The 25,702-nt window shown below is 36.6% G+C and overlaps 1 protein-coding gene and 1 non-coding gene across 4 annotated transcripts; one reads left to right on the forward strand and one right to left on the reverse strand.

Moving 5' to 3' along the window:
- Positions 1-5,398: 5,398 nt before the first annotated feature.
- Positions 5,399-5,480, reverse strand: Trnas-cga (transfer RNA serine (anticodon CGA)). The gene has a single exon. It is a non-coding gene; the product is annotated as a tRNA-Ser (tRNA).
- A 78-nt stretch (positions 5,481-5,558) lies between these two features.
- LOC134854206 (A-kinase anchor protein 14-like) lies at positions 5,559-24,304 on the forward strand. Of its 3 annotated transcripts, none has more exons than XM_063870378.1 (6): positions 5,559-5,666; positions 6,273-6,299; positions 20,886-21,167; positions 21,967-22,128; positions 23,303-23,376; positions 23,739-24,304. In XM_063870378.1, exons 2-6 carry the CDS (start codon positions 6,282-6,284, stop codon positions 23,980-23,982), a joined length of 780 nt encoding a protein of 259 aa, XP_063726448.1. In that variant the 5' UTR covers positions 5,559-5,666; positions 6,273-6,281; the 3' UTR covers positions 23,983-24,304. The 3 variants fall into 3 exon arrangements, with proteins under 3 accessions (XP_063726448.1, XP_063726456.1, XP_063726439.1); XM_063870386.1 differs by having other exon boundaries at positions 5,579-5,666; positions 6,252-6,299; XM_063870369.1 differs by having other exon boundaries at positions 5,583-5,663; positions 6,242-6,299.
- The last annotated feature ends 1,398 nt before the right edge of the window (positions 24,305-25,702 follow it).

Below are 25,702 nucleotides of genomic sequence, written 5' to 3' on the forward strand. Positions count from 1 at the left end.
CTCGCTCAATCGTGAAACAGCGTTGTGGAATGCTCAAATATTGTGGCCTAGATGTTCTAGATTTTTCTTCAATACTTACAGAGGCTTCGCGTCGCTTTTCGTTGCTGGCGCCGATGAAGCGATATACAGTAGGGAACGAACAACACAGGGAGACCCACTGGCAATGTTCTTCTATGGTTTTTCACTTCTTCCCCTGATTCGGAAGTTAAAGGATCCGAACAATGTGTTACAAAGTTGGTATGCTGATGATTCTGCGGCCATAGCAAAACTCAAGAAATTGGAGATATGGCTCAAAAACTTGATTGAAGAAGGTCCCGCCTTCGGTTACTTTCCAGAGCCTTCCAAAAGTTTTCTGATTGTCGATAAACAATATGCTGAAGAAGCGCATCACATATTTGACAAGTAATCGATTACTATAGTGGAAGGGAAGAGGTTTTTGGGCGGTTTCATTGGAGACGGAAATGAGAATGACATCTACCTGAAAAAGAAAGAACTTGAATGGGTAGACAGAATTGAGAAACTTTCTTTTGTGGCAAAATTAGAACCACAATGTGCTTTATCAGGACTGACTAAGTCCCTACAAGCGGAATGGAATTTTTCCCATCGTGTTTTGGGTGGTTCTAGTCAGCTTTTTCAACCGCTAGAGAACCTTCTGATGGAGAAATTCTTACCTACGATACTTGAAATTTCGTCGATTTCATCAATGGAGAGACGTCTCTTTTGTTTGCCAGCAAGAAAGGGTGGTCTTGGAACGTCTAACCCAACCAGTTTCGCTGATGAGTCTTACAACACGTCACGGGAAGCCGTTACGGTTCTTTATGATGCTATTATTGATCAGCACGGTTTTTCCCATGAAGACCACAGAAAGCAAATGTCTCGATCGCGGAAAAAACATCATCGAAAAATGGAAAAAAAACATGAAGAGTTGTTGGGAGAGTTATTGAATGAGCTACCAGCAGACCAAGTTCGCGCAGTAAAAAGAATCAATGAAGGAAGCTTGTCTGCCTGGCTGACAGCGTTACCGATTGCTGCAGAAAAGTTTGATCTTTCGGAAGTGGAGTTTCGGGATGCATTGAGTGTCCGGTATGACAAAAACTTGAACGCTTCGCCGACTTTTTGTGATAGTTGTCAGTCACCAATCACCCTACGGCATGCGTTAGCGTGCAAAAAAAGTGGTCTCTTAACTTTACGGCACAATGAGATTAGGGATGCTGTAGGCAACTTAGCTTCTTTAGTTTGGAAGGATGTACAGAGAGAGCCTGTTATTAGAGAATACAACCCGCAAGATGAGACACCCTCATTAATTGCAGATTTGTTTCGTCGTGGATTTTATGTTAGACAGGGAGGAGCGTCTTTTGATATTCATGTCTCTGACACCGACGCCATCTCCTATCAGAACAGAAGCCCCATGAGTGTTTTGCACTCAGCAGAGGTTGAGAAAAAGACAAAATATTCAGACGCGTGTCAGGAAAGATATATGTCTTTCACTCCTCTTGTCGTGTCTGTTGATGGGATGCTCGCTCCAGAATTTTCAAATTTCCTTCGGAGAATAGGAGAAGCATTATCCACCAAGTGGGAGAAACCCTATAGTAAAACTATGAACTGGGTGAAGTGCCGGCTGTCTTTTGCCGTCCTCCGTGCTTCCAGTGTGTGCTTCCGAGGCACAAGGACCAAGTGGAGGAGTCTTGGCTCAGACCATGGTTTCTTACCCTAGAGAAATATTTATGGATGTTCTACAATGAAGAGAAATTGGCTAGCTATGTGCAAACTCTGCTAGTGATGTAAAACGTGGACCTAAATGAAACAAAAATGTTAAAAAGTGAACCAAATAGATAATTGACTGATTTCACATTTTCTATGATTTCATTGCATGTTTTTGAGCTCAAAATCTGATTTATATTGAACATAATCTTGATTTTTTGCATACGTTTTAGCCCAAAAATTGATTTACATTGATGATGTTTACTTTTATTCTAGAAAATAATGTATTCGAAAGATTGCAAAAAAAATTGATTTAATTTGATTTGAATCGGATTTTAAAGACACTAAATCGATCTGTTCATGGATTTTATAAAATTGATTTTAATTGATTGCAGTAACATTTGAATGGATTTATATAAAATTCGGATGGACTTTACTGAGTCAGAAGAACCATCCAAATCTATCAAATAAAATTTTTAAACACTTAAATTGATTCAAATTTTTCAGGAAAGATCGGTTTAAATCGATATAAAATCCATTTCAATTCAAAAAATGTAACTTGTTAATCAATTTGGATCTATTTAATTGATTTTAAAAAATCATTTCAATCCAATCCAAATCCATTTTTGTCAGTGTGGGGTGATTCATAATTCGTGATCTTCGCAATATTGGAGAACCTCCAAACAATACCGATTTAGGGGGAGGGGACTACCCAAAAGAATGCGATCCCCTGACTATCCAAAGATACTTGGTACTTTTTTAAGATCTCGATTTTCGGCTGACTGAACCTAAAATTATTCATAAAGCGCCTTGGACGCCAATAAATGCTACTTTCGAGAGGGTAGCGTGCGCCGAAAAAAAAACATTTATTTTTGGTCAAAAATGTCCAAAAAGTGCCTAAAAACGGCTTCTTTGGCCTTGTTGTATGAAAATTTGCCGGCTCTTTTCCAGTTTCCTACCCCTTTTGTTTTTTTTCCTGAAATTCAATAAAAATAAAAGTCTAATTAAAACAATTTTTTATGTTACACATTGAATTGACACGTGTTGGCATGAACAAGTGATCAAACTTTCACAACATTTCATTTCGTACATGCAAAATGCCGTGTGAACAATTTATAAAACGCTCATTTTGGTATTTTATGACTTGGGTAGGAAACTAGAAAAGAGTCATTTCGATTGCTGCGAAAGAAATATGGCCAAAGCAGGGTCCTTTTAGTGATATGGTAGAGATCGGAAAATTAATTTGGTCGACCTAAAGTGAATGTAGACAATTTTTTTTTAATTTTGAAAATCCCCCTTAAGAAAATTCAGATTACAATCTAGTGTGGTTTTACCTGTGTGGGATTATCTATGTGGAGTTACACATGAATGTCACTACTGATCAACATTAATGTAGTTTCGAACAATCTTCTCTATCTATCGAAACTGTCTACTCTGTAAGAATCAAGGCTATACTCAAAATTATTTTTTCCTGAAAAATCTATATTCCTCCCCCCCCCCCCCCCCAGAATCGATTTGGAGGATATTGTACGACTGATCCTTCTCCTCGCACTATTTTATCTTCACTTTTCAGATAGTGATCCACCGTAAAACAATTGTCTCAAGGACACAAAAGCACGAGCACAGAAGGACTTAACTCATCTAAAAAACTCACAATCGCTCATGGCTCACATAAAGCAAAAGTAAATTCAAACAAGGGTAGCTGGTTTCTGTGCAAGTAGCACAGAATGTTCTGACCATAGCCTTAAAAAATACAAAAAAAACTTTTGCTCAAATTGGTGTAGTTTTATTTTGCATGTTTCGATAAAAAAAAACCTGAATGAAAAAATAGAATTGGGCATATTTGAGCTCATAGTGAAATAAGAACAGTGGAAAACAGTTTTTGGAGTAGAATGACTAGAAAAACGAAAACAAAATGGAAAAAAAATTCAAAAATTTTTTTCAAAGTTTTTTGCGGATTTTTTTTTGAATTTTCAAGTTTATGATTCCCAAAATTGCGCTTAAAAAAAGCAAAAAATAAATATTTTTATATGAATAAAACTAAAATTTCACGGCTTAAATTACCCTTAAATATGCTATTGTAAGCCACACGGTCACCTTATTAGCTCGAAATTAGACCAAAAATCAAAAATTTCAATCCAGTTTTCTCGATACAGTGAACGAATTTTCGAAATTTTTTAATGTCGTTCGAATCACGACTGAAAGGTTTTTTAATACGATATATCAATCAACCCTGCCCGATGATTATATGTGGTAGCTGGTTTTTGATTTTGCGTAAAAAAAAATAAAACACTCGAATCCAAAGTTCCTCCTCATTTTAAGGGTCGAAACAAACTACGCAAAAATACTAAGCACCATACTTTCATGACAAGTTAAGCTAGTTGGAAACAACGCAAATGTACATTACTACAAAGTCTCTCAGATTAGAAGTCGCGCAAAGCATATGAAAACTTTTTCTCTGATCGTTATGGCAGTACTCATAACAAAACAGGCAAACACTTTCAGATCGGTTATGTCAGTCTAGAGCATTTGTTGTAGTTTTTGAGGTTTCTTCTTACACTTTTTCTCCCCTCCATGGCAATCTGAAGAGCAGGAATCTGAGAAAGTCTGATGTATCGTCTGAATATCTGCATTTTTGTAACTTGGTGAGCCTCTTTCTTCATATATGCAGAAGGCTTATCTTTGAAGCTATAACTTTGACTGATTTCAACTATGAACTCTTAAAAATACTCGCTTTACGGGTATTACCTACATGCGCCCTCGCTTCTGCGGAATTGCAGAAGACACCCGATATTTTATGTGACAAGAGAAAATTTTGCCAAAAATTATCAAAATTGAACACAAAATTTTTATTCAAAATATAAGATGAAATAAATGATTATTAAGATGGTTTTTATATATATATAATTGAAAAAGTGTTGTTAGGCTTATAAATTCGAAGGTTTTTTTCCTCAAAAACAAGGGAAGTTTCTAATTTTTTTGCACTCCACTGCCAAATGAATAGTCTTTTCTCGAACACTTTTTTTGACCCCGATTTGTAAATACTTTTAGATGCAAAGATTGCAGACATTATAAATAACTTGCAATTAAGTCCAAATGATTTTGACGAGCCGAACACATCACTAGCAGTAGCTCCCATTTGAAAAGAAATGAAACTTTCACAAGAACTAAAAATTCAAATCAGGCGAGAAAAAAAAACGACAATCATTGTCTTGAATGTCTACTATAATTTCAACCGCGTTTGAAGTTGTAAAACTTTTAAATTCGAAGGGTTTATTTTCTCAACTTGCTAATTGTTCTGGGTCTGCTAAAAGATTGGTCGGTACAACTATGATAGAGTGGTCCCTCGAAAAAGCAACTATGATAGGAAGTGCGGATAGGAAAGTGGTTGTTTTTCTTTGGAGTGCGGTCAAAAAGTTGACAACCGGTCAAAAAATAGGCTAATTTTATTATATTAACCTATCATAATCGAGAATAGAAAGCAAACTTACGAAATAAATAATTAATAAATAGGCTGTTTTCCAGTCCCCCCCCCCCTTTCAAATTCAATACTGAAAAGTCTATTCAACGTTGTCATAATGCAATGAAATTTGGCGTGATGAACAAATCGACAATTCTCAACAGATTTGTTCCTCATACTTTAACTACAATTTTAACTTTTTCAACTTCAACTTTTTTTTAAAAAACTTTAAAATATCGCAGCCAGCAGGATTCGAACCTGCGCGGGAAGATCCCATCTGATTTCGAGTCAGACGCCTTAACCACTCGGCCATGACTGCTTATAGGCATACAGAACAAAGGACAAATACAAAGTAAGTCTAGCATAAATAAAGCATAAATAAAGCACAATTTTGCACGTGCCCTTTTAACAAGCTGCTCATACACCAACACGCTAGTTTTCAGTTTCAGATTGATATTCAGTGACAAAATTGAAGAATTACAAATTACATCATTACACTACATTGGTACAGCAACAATATGAAATTTGAGCTCTTCTCGCCGTTTTCCCCACCTGTAATTCTGTGTATTTTTAATTTGTGTCCACGCCTCTCGCAGTCCAGTTGTCATAAATTTGGCATATGGGGGGGGGGGGGGGGGGGATCATCTCGTCATTAGCTCGTGGTTCATTGAGACCCAATAACAAAAATTTTTTGTTTCCACATTAAAACTTCGCAACTTCGTAACATCAATGGTTATACCGCTAAATTGATTTAGCTCTTTTTCGGAGTGGCGTGCCGCGGAGCCGCATTCTCCGGACAGCCGAAAAAGGAATTTGTTCCCGGATAGCCGAAAATTTATTGAAACTTGTACTGGTCGCGGTGGGTTTGGTCTATTTTTGTGGCTCGTTGTTTTGTCGAACCATTTCTTGTGCCTAATTTTTTTGCTATCTGGGAACGAAACTTTTTTCAGCAATCCGAGAATGCGACTCTGTGCGGGTAAACGAGTAAACACCTTTTACGGTGCCTCCTTGCTTTTTCTTGGGTACAACGTACAAGTGTGATAGTAAGAAAAGAAGAGCTTAAATTTGTAATTGTTGCTTTTGTTACCTCACACATATTTGTTCACTTCAGCCCCGAGAAATGCCGGAAGTTGCCCAGGTAAAATTTCCAGTCAGGCTAATCTTTTAAATAAAAGTCAAATCGGCTCTTTTTCCTCCCCCCCCCCCACCTGCAATTTTTTTACTTGTAAAGTTACTGTTCAAATTGTCCGATCATTATGTAAATTGACATGCGGACTAATTAGGATGCGCCAAACACATTTGGTCTTTATATTTAACCTTGTAAAACTCCTCGTTACACCATAAAATTGATGGTCGTAGAAGGTAGGGGAAAAGGAAAAAGAGCCCATGAAAAACGTATTTGGTCTTCATGTAACCTTGTAACGAGGACCTTGTAAAACCCCTCGTTACACCATAAAATTGATGCTTATTGATGAGGTGGGGGGAAGGAAAAAGAGCCAGGAAAATAAAACAGGAAACCCTGTTTGTATTGTTAAAAATGTTGTTGCATGTGGAGCAGCTTCCCGTCGGTCTCTTGACCTTTGCCCCGTAGTATCTTGATTTGTAAGGGCGGGTATGACTGAGCTCTTCATTGGATCTGGAAATCTTTGGATTGCTGAGCGAGTAAGCTTTTACTAGACTAAAATGCGGATTGCAACGCTGCTCGAATAATATATTGAATGTTTCGATTATTTATGCGTGGCAAGTTATCCGGACTCATGCTATTTCCAGTTTGAACCGAGGCCAACTTTTATTGGTCGTATTAGTTCTTCTCAAATGTTAGCATTTGACATTGGCAGTAAAAAATCATAGTTTATCAAAAAATTTTGAACAAAAACTATTCGAGATCAATCAAGGGGCAATCGGAATATTCAGGACTTTGCCCTGGTATACGAGCAATTTTTGTGTATATGGTTTGCGAATAAAAATAGAAAATTGACTCGCAAATGTATTCGGAACATTCAGGGCTTTGCCCTGATATGAGCAGTTTTATTAAGCAGTTTTGGGCGGCAGGTTTTTTTAAAGCAGAAAGCACATTGCACGGAAGTGCATTTTCACTGACAACCGACCACTGTTTTTACAATAGTCGGTTGCGCCAAAGACACTTGATGAGAAGCTACGGGTCGAATGAATTTTTTCCATGCTCTTCTCACTCAGTTCTTGGAATTAAAGTTGATGATGCCAATGAGAAATGAGAAGTTTTGACGAGTTAATTTTTTTCGTATTTTTGCCTAGGTTTGCCGAGTATCTGCATTCGTTGAGCTTAGCATGCAGTTGTTTAGCAGTTGTTGTAAAGTAACTAGAAATCACCCCTCTCAGATTGTGCTACATTAGTACACTAAAATTGCTCTGATTCCTTGTATGCGATGAATAGACTGCGTCGGTTTAATGGAACGATCGGCTTAAAAGCATTTTTAATGTAACAGCGATTCAAAGTGCTTTACTAGTAGTGTTATAATGAACATATGTGACCCAGCATATGGTGAAAAAGAGGAACAGTGCAATGAGGGAATAGGGAGGGGAGGGAGCAAGGAGGGAGGATGGAAGGAAGGGGTGTTCTGAATTGAAATCAGAAACACAATTATTAAAACTTTTACCATATGTTCTGACTTGAAATCAGAAACATAATTCTTAAACTTTTACCACATGTTCTGACTTGAAATTATGTGTTTGCTCGGTTGATAAAATATCACCAAAAGCAAACATTACAGCATGTGTTGTTTCTTTCTGATTGGTTTAACCAACAGATGGAATGCTGAAAATATCAAAATCTATGGTATATAAGCCAAGCGAAAATATACCAAATATCACTTCATCACTTTCTCAAATCTCATAACCACTCTCATACTGAGACCCCCAACCATCCTAATAACCAAAATCTCAAATCTCTATCTTGATAACTATAAATCCATACCCCAATGTCTCTTGATATAAAATTGATGTGTGTCCACTATATTTGAAATAATATACCTATTTACGAGTGAAAGAAACTTTGTCTGTTGAATAAGAATAGGAAAGTCTTAGCAACATTCAGAAAGACCCCTTGTTCTAACTAGCTGCGATTTGGTCGATCGCATAAGTTAAGTCAAGTTAGTTTGGAATATTTGGTGCGACCAGTGAGGCACACAAGTTTCAAAAATTCACTCAATTTTCAAAATCTCAAAAAACTGAGATTATCAAAATTTCAAAAGGTTGAAAATTTCAAAAGTTGAAATTATCAAAAATTCAAAAATTGAAATTATCAAAATTTCAAAAAGTTGAAAAGTTCAAAAATTGAAATTATCAAAATTTCAAAAAATTGAAAATTTCAAAAGTTGAAATTATCAAATTTCAAAAAGTTGAAATTATCAAAAACTCAAAAATTGAATTTATCCAAATTTCAAAAAGCTGAAAATTTCAAAAGTTGAAATTATCAAATTTCAAAACTTTAAATTGGATATCTTAACTTGAAAAAAGTAAGATGGCCGATCACCCAATCACCCATCCTAACTTGTCTTTTGTATCATTCTCAGGAAATGATTCAGACCTAAACGCAAAAGCCTTTTGGACTTCAGTTGAGAATAAAATTGTATTCTCACTAGGGCAACGACCCACAGACTCTGGCGCTCAGCCTAACTATGATCACAGACAAAAAAGTTTGTTTGGATCTTTATTAACCGAAACAGCTCTTGAATGGTATACTGATGAAGTAACTAATACTACTACTTGGGCTGAACTAAAAAATCTTTTTCTTAAAAGGTTCACTGATGGTAGAGATCGTTTCAAGCATCGAATTGATGCTGAAAATGCCACTCGACAAGAGCGCGAATTAATAAAAAATTACTTCCATAGGATTAAAACATCAGTCGACAAGGGTTGGCCTGAAAGCATTGATACTACTGTTCATGCTGATGCCGATGCACAGGCATTGGAAAAAAATATACAAACGAGACAAAGAACTCAAAAGTATATAGATTTCTCAGTTAAAGGTCTAAAACCCTTAGCTCTGAAGCAGAAAGCTCATGAATATATGATAGAAAACCCCAACGCAGGATGGGGAACGTTTACCAATCATATAATTACAAAAGATTTAACTTTTATCGTCGCCACTGATCCTGCAAACAAAACCTCGACAGATAAAATGACATCATTAGAAACGCAAATAAAAGAGTTAACCAAATTGATTAAAAATCAAGAGGTTAGTGCCATAAACGAACAACATTCCTTTCGTCGCCGAGATCCGGATGTAAAAGGCAGACCAAATAATACACGCTTTTGTGATTATTGTAGGATGAACGGTCATTCTATCTCTAGATGCTCTAAGAAACAAGTCCAGGACGAAGTAAACAAACTTCGCAAAGAACTAACAATAAAAAATGATAGAAAAGTGTCATTTGAGACCGACTATAAACGTAACCGAAATTTCTCAAATCAAAGAAATTACCATCAAAACGATCAGTCAAGAAACAACAACTTTACAAATCAAAACGGTCAATCAGGAAACTATGGAAATACTCCAAATTTCCAAAATCAAAGTCACTATGGTATTCGTTATCATAGTAACTATAGCAAAAACGGTTATCCAAGAAATAATCAACAGCCATCATACAATTCCAATCCCAGGCAAAACGAGTCATATGACGAAAAATACCCAAAACAAAATACTTTCAGAGATAACGAACAAGCTGCAAAACAGCATTATGACCAAGAAAATAGGCAATCCAGCAGTGATCCTAGAGGTCGACAATATAATCAAAACGGATATAACCGAAAAAATAGTCGTGATTCTGATAGATCAAGATCACCAGGATTCAGAATGAATCAAAATCAAGTTGAAAACACCCATTGGGTAGAAGAAGAAACTAACTACTGTAACGCACTGACAGATATGTTTCCTTTAAACTATTAAAGTCTCCGAAGCCAAGTGAAGATAGCAATCCAAAAGCAAGGATCTATCTCAATCTGTATCATTTCGCCACCGGAGACACAAATAAAAATAGTGGACTGGAAATTGAATTTATGGTCGATCCAGGATCAACTTGTAGTATCATAAATGAACCAACTTATCGAGAATTAAACAAAATTGGACAAAAACTGACTCTTTTCAAATCCCAAAGTAAAGCCAAAACTTACAACGGATCTGAAATTCGTATGCTTGGCCATACATCAATCGTTTCATGCTTTGATACCGACGGAAAGTATCCAACAAACCATAAAGTCTGGATAACAGAAGAACGCACTGTTAATCTATTAGGAATCGACTTCTGTCATTTGTTTCTTAAAGCCCTTTATTTTGATATCCCAGCAGTGGAACTAAAATCCGAAGATGGTGTCATCTCATATGGCTTATTAAACAATGATAAGGAATATCCGAATGTTTCTAAAATAGAAACAATCCGACTTAAAGATCCCCTATATATCTCACACCGCTCCTCGCATCTATATAAACATACAGCTGAAACATATTTTAAAAAAGGAACTACATTTCTTCCTCACAAAGACACGTGTAAAACTGGTTTAATTTTCATGAATACCATTTGTGTTCAAACTGAATACAAACTCCCGATTTTGATTGAAAATCAACAAGACCACCCAGTAACCATAAATAAAGACGTACTCGGATATGCAGTAACAGATATACAAGGAGAAGAAAAAGTATATGCAATCCAAGATTGCGATGAATTTACAGCAACTATTCTAAACGAAAGTTCAGAATTTGACAGTTGTTTCATGTTGAACACAATTGTAAACACCACACAAGAATGTACAAGCCGAGTTTATGATTCTTGTATAAAATACATCGATTTCCAACAACAATCCATATTCGAATCAAACATGCCAATTGCCCAATGCATTTCTGCTGATAGAGCCATGACCCAAGGCTTCGCCGAAATGGTCTGTCGACGATATACAAAAATGAGAGATTTTTGTAGCTATAATAATAGCAGCGTGAACGAAATCATCGTTTATCGAGATTCCAGTTCCGGACAGATAATTTACAATCTGATCACCAAGGAAAGATATTTCCAAAAACCTACCTATCAAAGCATTCACTATGCACTAGATGAAATGAAACATCATGCGATTGCTAATAATATTCGTTGTATTGCAATGCCAAAAATTGCTTGTGGTCTAGACAAAATGGATTGGAAAGAAGCTTCTAAAATCATCGTCGACGTGTTCAGATTCTCTGGAATCACAATTTATGTCTATGTACCTGGTTGGGAACTCAATAGCATGCCTGCGCTAGAAGTATTCGATACAGAAAGTGTATCAGAAATATTTGAACAAATCGGTTCTGATATAGTTCAGGCCTGTAACAGCGAAGGCAAACTAGCCACCGATTTCTCGGCTGATGCAAAGAATCTTTGCAGACCACTCGTTCGAGACCAGTTCCCAAAATATAGGAACAAAGAACAAAATGATCAACTGATCAAATTTATTGTAAGCGAAACATTTAAATCAGACGAACATTATACATCCAACCAGCAAAAAATTGATAGCACTATTCAATTCCTTTCCGAGTTTGATTTCACACAAAGTGATCTATCGGACGATGAGTTTGTCGATCTACTCCAAATCATCATACAAGACATTGATGTATATTCTCATCATAAGTACGATATTGGAAAAACGAAACACAAGTTCCATATACCCCTTAAAAAAGATGCCACATTCAAAAAGCAACGACCAAGCAAAATACCCATCCATTTACGAGACAAACTCGACAAATTAATGGACGAGCTAATACAAGCTGGTATAATACGCGAGTTAAACGAAAATGATGATATGAACTCCTGGTTCGTAAATCCTGTTATAATACTTCCTAAAAAGGACTACGTAAAACTAGTATTAGATGCTCGGTACCTGAACTCAATAACCGATACTAGTAATTGTAGCTGGCCACTTGAACCTTTACAGGTGTTGATGACTCGGATAAATGGCTCGTATTTTACAAGCAGTGATTTATCATGCGCTTATCACCAAGTACCTCTCACTGAAGAAGCTCAAAAACTTACTAGTTTTATTGTCGGAGGACGACAATATACTTACCAAGTCGGTTTTTATGGTTTAAAACCACTTCCAAACTTCTTTAGTAAACTAATGAGATACGCTTTCGGTCCGCTTATAAAAACAAAAAAGGCAATAACATATATTGACGATACTCTTCTACAGAGTAAAAATAAAAACGAAATGTTTGATACTATCAGAGAATACCACTCTTTGCTTCGTAAAGCAAACCTTAAAGCAGCTCCCGATAAAACATTTTTTTTCCTACGAAAAGTGAAGTTCCTTGGTCACGTGGTATCGGAAGAAGGTCTTTCTCCTATAGCTTCTCGCATAGATGATATAAAAAACCTAAAATCACCCGAATCTAAAACTGAAGTACTGGGTGTTCTCGGAGTAATGGGATTCTATAGTACTTACATAATTAACTTTCATGTAGATGCGAAATGTCTATACGAGCTTGCAAACACCGAAAACAAATTTCAATGGCTACCATGTCATGAAGCCGTTTTTCAGAAATTGAAAGACAGATTTTGCCATGATATTGCTAATGCAATCCCAAACACAGATTACCCATTTCACATTCACGCAGACTCTTCGAATGTAGGAACTGGATGTATTTTAATCCAAGCCTTTCCAGACGGAAAGAAAATTGTATCCGCAAACTCCAGGGTTTTTGATAAAGCCGAACAAAAAATGTCACCACAGCATCGTGAACTGTGTGGTATTATATCTGCTCTTCAAACATATGAATTCTATATTATAGGTTCACCATTCCCCATATATCTGTATTGTGACCATCGACCAATTTTATTTTTATGGTCCAGAAAAGGACAACTTTCACACCGATTTTTTAAATATCAGGTTGTGCTGACTAAGTTTCATAATCTAAAAATTATCTACACACCAGGCACAAACTTAGCTTTCCCTGACCTTTTAAGCCGAAATGTTCCAATCGCTGATATTAAAAAATATCAAATTGAACATAAAACAATTCCAAATGAAATAAAATTTGTTCTAGACACCGGAGAACAAATAAATTATTCAGTGCTTCACAAAGAAGACAAAAATACAACACACAACGATTGCTATCCAATCATTGCTCAATTGCATGGTGGGAAAAGGAAACTTATAGATATAAGTGAAAAAGGTGACTTCAGCATTGAAGAAGCACCAGATTACTATGAAGAATCTTGCAACGCAATCCAGAACATAACAGATTTCTTTAAATTTGGCAAACAAATCAACCAAATAAAAAAATTGTCAACTCAAAATATTTACGAAGAAATACCTGAAGAACTTTTCGCTCTGGATGACGATCTTGACAACCAAGAGTGGATAGAACTTTGCGAGGGCAATGTCGAACAAAGTCTAATTGACGAGTTTGAACAGGCAAAACAAGATTTTGAAAATAGAACTAAAATATCAAAGCTAATTGAACCAATTAGCTTGCACTCAGAAAAAGGAAAAAATGATTCACTAGATTTAATCATTAAATTGACAGATTTCGCAAAAACTGCTGCTCTTGACGTAGAAACAATTGTCCAAGAACAATTAAAAGATCAAGTAATTGAAACTGTCAAAAAATGGGTCAAAAGAGGTACAAAACCAGAAACCAAACCTCATCGACATCAAGATAAAGCTATAAGAGCTTATCTTAGACAGTTTGATCTCCTGTTCATTGAAAATCAAAATGAATTATTGTGTATTCATGAATATAACGATGATTGCTCACAAACCCCAAAAATATGTTTGCCCCTATCATTATTTCTCAACAGTTTCAAGCTAGCCCATAGTCATCCATTAAGTGGTCATCACGGAGAATCAAAAACATTAGAAAGTATTAAAAGATACTTTTATTGGCCCGGACTTTATAAATGGGTAAAAATGCTTCTTCACGATTGTCTTGATTGTCAAAAAAACAAGCCAAAAAGAAAAGATTTAAATGAAGCTCCTTTACAGCAATGGGGTCAACTAGAAACAACACCAATGAAAACAATTCACATTGACCACAAAGGTCCACTCAGACCAATGAGTAACGGCAAAAACTATTGTTTAGTTGTTGTAGACGCATTTTCTCGATATATACAAGTATATCCTTGCAAACACGCCGATTCAAAGGAAACAATCAATCTCCTTGAAAAATATATCACATCATTTGGCATTCCACAACAAATCATTCATGATAATGGAAGTGCTTTTATAAGCAATGATTTCGTTCATTGGTCATTTGAATTAGGTATTACACTTAGACCAAGAACTACATACGCACCATGGACAAACGGCAAAGTTGAGGTCCAAAATAAACATTTAACTCAATATTTCAGGCATTTCATAAATGATGCTGGTTCTGATTGGTCAGAACTGACAGACAAATTTGCTTTTGCTCACAACACCGCCGTCAATTCAAGTACTGGTTATACGCCATACGAAATCGTATTTGGCATTAAACCACAAATTCCAATAAGCCTAAAACTAGGATTATTTCGTGATAATGATAAACGATGCATATCAGAATATTGCACCGGCCTTTCACCTCATGTTCATAGTGAAGAAAGAGTAAAAAATGAGAAAATCGATAAATTACTCCAAAACCGAATATCCTCAGAAATTTTAAAAAGGGAGAATCTTTTTAAAACAATTTACAGCAATACTTATATACATTGCCGCCGCGTCACTAATCAAGCGCATTATTTTCGAAATCAACATAAGCTAGGTAAGCCAATCAAAATTGGCAGTAAAGTATTACTGGAAAATAAATCTAAACCGCTTTTAAGGTCCCAAAAGCTGCTACATTTAAGATCTGGCCCATATACTGTAGTTGAACAAGTAACAGATGTCAACTATAAAATAGAAAACGACACAACCTCAGAGAAAAAAATAGTACACCGTAATCATATTGTTGAATACTTCCCAAAAGAAAACATAATGCCAAAACTGGTTACTGAATATTCAACCGATCCAATGTCCGATGGTTTTTATAATCATCTAACAAATCGACAAATAGACAATTTTAATCAGCCAAAAAAGACTGAATTCGCGAATTGTTCCTATTGGCCAGTGATATCTAGTGGATATCAACATATGACAAACCACGATTCTACAATTAGGGAATCTGAACAAAATAAGTCGCCAAAACAAAGTTCTGATTCCGGACAGGAAACTATGAACTTAAGGACTTTATTCGAATCAACATCATTTAATCCAGATATACAGCCTATTACTAGTTCTACGCCATACCCAAAACGTGTATTAAATGAACTAAGTGAACTCGATGGCCCAAGTAGCTCGCAAAGCCACCGGAACATTAGAACACAGTTTCATGTTTCACCACCCCAAAATTTTTATCAGCTTTCTAATAATTCAGCAGGATTTTCAAATTATGCTCAGTCCCCAAATAATTCAGAAAACTACTACGAAAACAGCCTCTATACGCCTATTCCTGAAGTCAGCTCAGAAAGGCCAAAAAGAACTAAACGTCCCACACAAAAATTCGGAAATCCAATTCCATCTAGTCTCATATCCAGATTTTCAAAAAAGTAAAGACAAATGGATATAAGAAAAATAAATTTATTTTCTTTAAATTTCGCCCCAAGGCAACTTTGACTCAAAATTATTCGCTATTTCATGTATAATTTTATTAGCACACAATAATTCTAGAGTCACTTTTTCGCTACTTTGTCTTGACTGCTTGCTTTTGGCTACTATCTGTAATACCGGCTCGGGTTGCCACCACGCCATTGTAATCCTTTTTAGCATATCGAGCTTTTCTCGTCCGTTCTCCATGAACATGCTTCTATAGAACTAAAACAACAATAAAAACATTAGTTTCTAAACGAAACAGAAACATTTATGTCAAAATATAACTGTATTATTGAATTTGTAATCAAATAATCAAAAGTATACTCACATCCTCACCAAGGAGCAGACCGATCAACTCTATTGAATCGCTGGACAATTGGTCAATTTCCTCCCAACAATTGGACATGATATCGGCATTCCTATCCAAATTGAATTTTATTATTTGGGCTGACCACCATTCGGCTTCCCGCAAAAGCGGAACGTCGAACAAATAATTGCCGTTAGTGAATAGTAGGTACTCTACTCTTGAAATAAGGAGATCTGAATTATACATAAATTCAAATATTTTTTTTCTCTCCTCCTTTCTCTCATTACTTATATCCCAAAGCGGAATACTTTTCAAAGGCTCTAATTTTTCTGGATACTTGAGCCAGTTATCAGCATCATCTTTTATAGCCATATTTTCAATCAGTTAGTAGTCAATAAATTCAAGACGAAAGCTTCTGCTAAAATACTAATTTCTGACCAAATGGTGAGAACATATGGTTATTTGCAAACTCAAAACATATGGTTGAAGCAAACATGCTTATCACTACCGTCCTAACTTGCAAACCAACCCCCTCCCAACGGCCGTAGACACGTGCCAGTAAAAACAAATACGGCACAGTATAGTATGTCAATTATAACTGAACAGCCGGCTTTGCTAAAACCTGTCTTAAACAAACAAATTTTATCAGAATCTAATCTATATAAACCAGCAAAAATAAGCCCAGAATCATTCTTTCAAAAACTTCTCAACCTCCAAAACCTTCCTCTGATACTTCTCAGCAATTGCAAAAATCAATAAATTTCAAAAATAATGTCTAAAATCACCGATCTCGAAGAAGGCGAAATAATGGACCTTGATCAATCAACGGACCAAATAATCGATGATTTGCTGAGAGTAAGTATAATTTCTATTTTCCGCCGCCGCCAAAAATTGAAACTTTTCTGGTTAGCTATATACGCTCTTTTAATATTTCCCCAACAAATCTGCGCTTTTAATCCAGAAGACAATCTCTACGCTAATACAGCAAAAGATCTAAAAATTGCGCATTTTGATTGTCAACTAATGACATCGAACAAAATGTTCTCACTTAATAAAGTAGCTCCCTGCAAAATACAACCTGAAAATATCGAAACCACAACTGCCGAGGTTACTCTTTACCAACGGCATTATAGCACAAAAATTAACGCGACAATGTGTCGTATAAAACACCAATCTATCCGATGGTTTTGTGATTCTTTCGATTCAAGCGGAATAGACGCTCGCCAAAATATAATCACAACTGATATACACATTTCCCCTGATACTTGTAAGCACGCCGCCGAACGGGGATATGTTAACTTAGGATACTCAGAAAATATTCCTTTTCGCTTCGACGAAAAAATCGTCACAAATACAAATAGAGGCAAAGTTGATGGCGAATACCACAACGAATGCAGCGATCGTTCTTGGATCCATTTGGATACTTTCGAATCATACATGCAAAATATTTCCTTAACTGTCAATCTAAAAGATGGCACCGTTAATAACTGGCAAAACATTCCATTACCTTGTCCTGTATATGAAAACGGATGTGAAACAACATCACTCGACCCTTTTGCATATACTTGGAACGAGCCCGAAAATTGCATTTTTTCGGTTCTCAATAAATTCGAAGCAAAAATGATTCGAAATGAAGAAAATTATTATATTGTAAAAGACTCTTTTACTAAAATATCCAACCACCATACTCGAGGTAGAGACACTCAACAATTTATGCTAAAAATAGTAAATAAACCACAATCTTTATGTGGACACCCAAAAATAGTCTACCCGACCCAATACGAATCGTTGTTCATAGCATACCAAAACGGTTTTAATATGGATACTGGTTTACAAATAAACCCGAGTGCTAATACAGGAATTATTCATTCGGAGCCAAATTTGACTTACGTAAAATACGCAAAAGATGAAAATTATCCCTTTGCACCGGGACAAATAGACTACGAAGCTCATCTAGGAACAAAACTAGATTATATTCTTTTTCGAAGCTTTTACATGCTTCGAACTGCCGAATTGGCACTTTTAACGAATCAATGTGAGTTAGAACGCTCCATGATTCTCAATACTTTAATGCTCTCTATCGAAAGCCCGCGTTTAGCCGGCTACATTTTGACCCGAAATAGGTCTATGTTTTTAGAGACCAATGGCAATGTTGCCTGGCTCTATCACTGCCCAAAATTTTATTCTCCATTACAATTAATGGATGCATGCTATAATCGGATACCAATTATGTATCGCGAAAAAATTCATTTCGTCGACCCGATCACTCGACAAACTTTTAAATCGGCAGATCAACAAGACTGCTCCGATAAACATTTAAATCTTTATCAACTAGATGTTGATAACGATAATTCTTGGATCGAACTCACACCCTCTATTACTAGAGTAAAAGGTCCAGATCTGTTTAAGCCGAAAGAAATTAAACGGCAAGTAAAACACTCTCTTGCATCTAGTCATGATGCTTCTATTTACACTTATGCACAAATGCAAAAATTTTGGAGCATGATTACTGATCACTCTGAAATGAAGGGAATTTTACAAAAAGTATCCCAAACTTTTCTTAATGCAAGAAAACACTTCTATCCGGACTCGAGTAGTCAATACGGATCTAAACAAAACATATACTTAGATTATCTTATCTCACCTGATTTTTGGAAGAACGAGTACACTCGTGTTTTTGGTACAATACAGTACTATTTAGAAAGATGCGGAATAATATTCGCCTCTTTCCTTTTCGTCAAGTTTATACTTGACGCTCTTGTATTTGTAATAAAAGTATTACACATACACAAACTAACCGGCCGAACTCTTCATTTCGGAAAAATTATGTTAGCCGCCTCTTACAATATACTTTTCACTTCTATAGTGACTTCAATATTCGCTAAAATGAGAACGATCAAAATATTGAGCTTGATCATAGGCCTCAGGCACCTCAACAAGAGGATTCTGAAAACGAAAATCAGGATAAAATTTATCCTAGACTCCAACTAGTTGATTACAATAATCGACCCGCTGTACCGGTCTAATTTATTCTATGTTTTAGGATATGCCAACTGATCTTCTTCAAACTCCACTCGAAGAAGACTTACTCGATTTCGAAAACCTTCTGTCTCTAAATGACCCTATGGAAATGCCATCCAAAACAATCAACCCGATTAATCAACCAAAATTGAATACCAATTTTAAAATTCCAAAAGTGAAAAATTCTAATTGCATTCAAAAGAGAAAAGCAATTGTCCGACCTTTCAAAATTCTCCCCTCTTCTTCAACTAGGAAAAACCTAGAATCTGAAACTGTAATAGTTCACCAATCCGCAAACTCTCTAGAACTTGAATCAAAAATTGCGATTCAAGTCAAAAAGGAACAAAACCTCAGCCCTAGGAAACCACCAAATTTTGACACCAGTCTAAATTATGCGCTCTCTCCCTTTATTAACCGATTTAAAATAGACACCTATCACCCTTACCAAAACGGTAACGGTGCATACCGTCTGGTTAATGCACAACTCCCCCATCAACATATTTGTGTTCCTGCAGCTTTTATAACTGCCCAAATGCAGACTCCGATCCTTGACTCCTACACGGATCAAGTGCAAAAGAATTACATAAACGACTTAAATCGCATCAATCAAATGCAGAAAACCATAACGGTGCTCCGGGAAAAAAATAAGGACCTCAGCAATAAATATCTGAGCCTAAAAACCCAGGTGGAAGGAAACTATTAGTTTCAAGACTATCTATTAACCTCCGTTCTTTTTATTTTTTAACTCCAACTGTGAATTGGCCGCCGCCACTTTACAAAGTATGTATGCTTCTACAATTATAGTCCAGTATCGCTGATAAGTATATTCGCTAAACCAAATTTGAAAAATTGTATTTGATGTTATATTTCTCAAAAGTATCCAGCTGTGATTTGGCCGCCGCCACTGCTCTACTCTACATGCACATAGACTACAAGCAGCCATTCTTCAACCGACTACAAGCAGCCATCTATCAACCGACTACACTACAAGCCGCCACTTTACGAACAAACTACCAAAATCAGAATAAAAACTTTACGTAAACTTTATTAAAAATTTTTGATGTTTTGTAAATTATATTATGCTTTTAAATTTTTTGTCAACGGGTATCACCGTTTAACAATCACCCTATAAGATGGTTGGATGTTCTGAATTGAAATCAGAAACACAATTATTAAAACTTTTACCATATGTTCTGACTTGAAATCAGAAACATAATTCTTAAACTTTTACCACATGTTCTGACTTGAAATTATGTGTTTGCTCGGTTGATAAAATATCACCAAAAGCAAACATTACAGCATGTGTTGTTTCTTTCTGATTGGTTTAACCAACAGATGGAATGCTGAAAATATCAAAATCTATGGTATATAAGCCAAGCGAAAATATACCAAATATCACTTCATCACTTTCTCAAATCTCATAACCACTCTCATACTGAGACCCCCAACCATCCTAATAACCAAAATCTCAAATCTCTATCTTGATAACTATAAATCCATACCCCAATGTCTCTTGATATAAAATTGATGTGTGTCCACTATATTTGAAATAATATACCTATTTACGAGTGAAAGAAACTTTGTCTGTTGAATAAGAATAGGAAAGTCTTAGCAACATTCAGAAAGACCCCTTGTTCTAACTAGCTGCGATTTGGTCGATCGCATAAGTTAAGTCAAGTTAGTTTGGAATAGGGGAGTTGTTAAGTTGCTTCAATTAGTTTTCCAAGTGATCGTTGGAAACTGGAGTTGAGTAGAGTGAATGAAATGAGAGGAGCAAGGGTATTTCAGGCGCCGCCAGCAGTCGAACTGAATGCAGATCATGTCCCCCCAGACGGAGGAGAAGGAGGAGGGGAGGACTACCACCAGCAGCAGCTGCAGGGGGGCTATCACCCAGAGGACAACAGAGACCACAGCCACATAGGTGGGGATGGGGACAGGGGTATGAGTGTGGACTCTGCAGCAAGGGAGGCCAATAGACTGGTGGATGGGGCCATAGCCAGTGCTTACAAACAAATCAGCGCCAATGCCAGCACCCCACCAACCAGACAGCAACAACAGCCCTGTTCACAGGTGAGAACTCTATGAAAAGTTAGAGAAAATGTATTGAATTTTTAAGGAAGAAACATGGTTTTTGTGTGTTGTAATTGCAGAGTTCATTGATCTCAAAGAGAGCGGAGGTTCGCATCACTTGCCTCTAAGAAAGAACAAAAATCAAGCGTTTAAATCTTTATGGAAAAAATTTACAAATTTGATCGAGTTGTCTCGGCACCTTTTAACAAAAAGGCTAATCTACTTTGGCTCAAACACAAGCAAAACACATGGGAGCTTTCAAATAGCACGAAAATGCAAAGTGAAAAAACGGATACATCGAAAAGCAAAAAATACCCCCGGGAATCGAATTTGCGCCATCGACTACCTACAGCTTATGTGTCTACTCACTTAGTAGTTGAGCTATATGCGCAAACTGTCACTCGAAAATCGAAAACCAGCCACAGCTCTTTGGCTGGTATTACCCAAATACCATCTACACAAGCACTTAATTAGGCACTTTTGAGAAAGAGGGACTAATTTATGCGTTTTGGTTTAGAAAAAAGGCTTTTTTCCAACCCCCCCCCCCCCCCCACATTTCAAGTTTTCCATTTTTTCATTTGTTTTACGTGTTATCATGGGTGGAAAAGAGCCAGAAAAAAGTAGATTCGTTAGTATAAAAAACGCGTTTGCTTTAAAAATTTTGAAATAATGATATACCTTTTTTAGTTTCTTTTTTTCTGATAAGGTCAAATTAGCTAAAAATGCGACAAAGCTAATACATCTATGCACAACAGATTAATGCTAGAAAGTTTATGTTTTGGTCATTTTCCATTTGCAGACCCCCGCCGACAGAGAGGAGAGAGGTGAAAAGGGGAGTGAAGTTGTTGAGGGGAGCGAGGAGGTGTTTGTGGGGGAGAATGGACTGAAGGACATCCGGTGGATGAGCTACGAGCAGTTCACAGTCCCTCTGGGAACTCACAAGATACAACAGTTCGTGGAGGTACAACTACACATCCATCCATTTTATTTCTTGTACACTTCTTTCCAAGCTGCACTGCAATCACTTCCCAGTTAAACTTTATGAAGACTCTTTTCCATCTTTTCCAATTTTCTCCTACTGAAATACTATTTCCTAAAGGCAATTATTTAACATTACTTTTGCTGTTGTAAGTCACACTCATCATCATCATCATTATCATCATCAGGCGCGGATCTAGGAATTTCTCGAGGGGGGGGGGATTTTAAGCACTTTTTTTTGGTCGACTAAAACCATTAAAAAGACAGCAATTTGACCAATTTTTTGGCGCCGCAGTTAAATTTTTGAAAAAAAGGCGTTTTTAGCACTTTTTGGAAAATGTCGACCAAAAAACGCGTTTTTTCGGCGCGCGCTCCCCCCACAAAATTAGTATAGATTGGCGCCAAAGGCGCCTTTAGAAAATTTTTAGAATCCGTTAGCAAATATGGATATCTCAAAATAGTACAAAGGGGGACCCTTTGGGTCGGCAGGGGGTCGAATCCCTGAGGGGGGTGGGGGCGTCTGCCTCCCCCCTAAATCCGCTGCTGATCATCATCGTGCTTCTTGTTCCAAAGTTGTTAGTTGATATATCTTCATGTTCCTTTTTTGGAGTAGTTCCGTCGGCTGTTTCTCGTATTTTGACGAGTTGCGTTGTTTCCTGGGACGCATTTGAACGACAGATTTGAACAGCATTTTTATATGCGAAGTGTCACTTGATCACCTTGTAGGCAACTTTAGGGTTAGTTTTGCAATTTTATAATAGAGTGGGAAACGGGAAAACATGCCCCTCCCCTCATCTCTCTGAATAATTTTGTATGATGTAGTTATTATTTCACATTGTTCGAAACACGGTGACGACCTTCATTTTTTTTAACCCAAAAACACCTTTAGTGCCACACAATACGACTTTTTTCTTTAAAACTATTTGGCTTCGTCTGTGTGGCGAGTATTCATTTCTGCTTGGCAAAAAATGACACGCTTAGGATCGAAATTGAAAGAAGCCAGCTGAAAATCTGCCGAAAGAGCTGAGCAGAAACACAAAAGTGTCGAGGTCAGGCTTTCAGAATCAATTTTTGTACCACTTGAAATATTGATTCTTTGTATTGATTGTTGTTGTTGTCCTCTATCTTATAATACAAGAAGCGGCTGTTATGTTTAGACGTGGGAATACGAGCCTAGCTGGAAATACTGCATTGACTTTCTAGAGGAAGATTCCACAGAATACGACTTCAGGTATCTTCACCATTCGACCAATCATCTTTCATTTATTTCACTTAAACTCTTTTGCTTTTCACAACAAGTTCCAACGGGTAGTCGGTTTATAGAAACATTCAATATAAGCGAAAATTTTCCCGGTAGATTTCGCTCACAATTTATTTGAAAATGCGTGGGCGTCTCTTAGTTCAACATCTATTAGTTCTGGCTCGAGCCACTTCACCTTATTGTCGCATGAAATCACGAAACTCAGTGGTGGGAGAGATGCATGTGTTAATATTTGTACATAAAGCCGCTCATTTTTACGTCCAAATCAAAATATAAAGTTTGGGTGCATATTCTATATATTAATCAACACTGATTGAGAAAATGCCATTTAGGTATCGCTATCAAGTGCGCTGGAGCATCCCCACGCGTCGTAAGCCCATCCCCCGTGCAACCGCCCGCGTCTTTTTCACGATTGTCGTGTCCAAGATTCGACCGCAACACCTTCCCTGTCAAGTGTTCTACAAGTTCGAGACCAACTCCCTCGTGCACAGACCCGGCCAGTCCCGCTTCCGGCAGAAGTGGCTCAGTAGCATAGTGGAGAACCAGTGCCACGTCATCGCAAACGTCCAATTTTAGACCACTTATTAAAAACAGCAATAGACATTTACAACCACAGATTTTGAGTTCTAACAAATGATTCAATCAAATCACTCGTGTGTAATCAAACTCACGCATAAATCCACAACCAAGAGTCAAAATCTAACGCAGATCTACAAATATAATTTCATGACTCGGTGCTCCTTCAATGATGACTTGATTCTCTCCATTTCCATCATACTGTGTTTGCATTTGATCACATCGTATTATGTGAAAATGCCAAATAAGTACGTGCCATATTTGGCGATAAATTTCACGCCTATTTAATTGAATTCGGATGATGAATTTAAATACCAGTTAATTTGATTCAGCCGGTTAAAAGGAGTATTGTAAAAAACGATTCATCAACAGAGAACTTATTTAAAAGACATCACGCACACTTTAATAAGTATTGGGGCAATAATGAGTGCGCTATAAAAAAAACTGAGCTGTACACATGTTTTGACCCGTAAAATAAAAAAGAAAGTTAAGAAAACTGATCTCATAAGATAAGCGTTGTTTGTAGAATAACACTGATGACACAGAGCAGAAAAGGCCATGAATTCGCAGAAAAGAGTCTCTCAAAGCTTTTTGAGTCAACACTGAAATTTTTCTGCTTCATTAAATGATTGTTGTTTCTATATAAAAACAGAGGCGGAACTGAACGCCGCAAACAGAAAAAGATCTCCAGTTCATGAGTTCTTTAATTTGGCGGCTGCGTAATTTGTATTACCTGCCGCATTAAGTAGTTAACATTACCTTCAATAGCAAACACCATGCATTAGCAAAAGTCGCTTTGAAAAATGGGTAAAATACATTCTACTCAATTCAGAATTATAACCAATCGAAAAAAACTCATGACAATTTCAACACAATTTTTTTTTCGTTCAGAAATAGTAAATTTTTGGCAAAGAAAACCGAAAAGCTAAGTTTAGATTGTCATCGATTAATGTGAGCACGACTCAACTAACTAATCTAATGTTTTTTTTAGAGTTTAAGCTGAAATTTATTCTTGTCATAGCCAACAGACGGAATTAATAATCACCCAAGAAAATTTATATCTCGCAATCTGATCTTCACTCAAAGTTCGTTCAAAAGCAAAAATTTTGTTTCTACTGAGAAAATTTTTTTTTCAACTTACAACAAAAGTGATCGAGTCAGGACTGAAAGGGCTCCATAATGATACAAAATCCAACCCATGACATGTATTTGCGGTAGCTACAAAAACCAACCTCGGGGTCGTAACAATAATTCTAGTACCCAATTTCATAGCCTTTACCAGATGTTTAATAGTCTAACTTACAGTTTGCAAATACAAGAAAAAAATGGGAGCTTTCAAATAGCACGACAATGCAGAAATGAAATTTATTTAATTGAAATATTGGAAAATAAAAAATATTACTCCTATGGGAATCGAATCTACTCCTTTGACTTCCTACAATTTATGTGTCCACTGCCTTAGCAGTTGAGCTATATGCGCACAATGTCATCAAAAAACTAGCCACTAATATATTGGCTGGTATTCAGCTAAACAATCACTAAATTTGTCCCTTTTTGGAAAGTGCTACTAATTTATGTGACTTGGGTCGGATTCGTAGTATAACAAAAGCGTTTGCTTTTAATCATTTCACTTGTGAGAGCAAGTGCCTTTTAATCAGGAACTTGACTTTTCCCGTCAACTGTTTTTCTTGCAAACATTCAACTTGCTTTATTTTTAAAC

The sequence above is a fragment of the Symsagittifera roscoffensis genome, chromosome 1 (assembly GCF_963678635.1).
Source record: "Symsagittifera roscoffensis chromosome 1, txSymRosc1.1, whole genome shotgun sequence".
NCBI lineage: Eukaryota > Metazoa > Xenacoelomorpha > Acoela > Convolutidae > Symsagittifera > Symsagittifera roscoffensis.

Coding starts and splice junctions, on each gene's coding strand:
- LOC134854206 (XM_063870378.1), top strand. Junction 21,168..21,966: donor AACAACAGCCCTGTTCACAG/GTGAGAACTCTA, acceptor TTCCATTTGCAG/ACCCCCGCCGACAGAGAGGA. Junction 22,129..23,302: donor AGATACAACAGTTCGTGGAG/GTACAACTACAC, acceptor TGTTATGTTTAG/ACGTGGGAATACGAGCCTAG.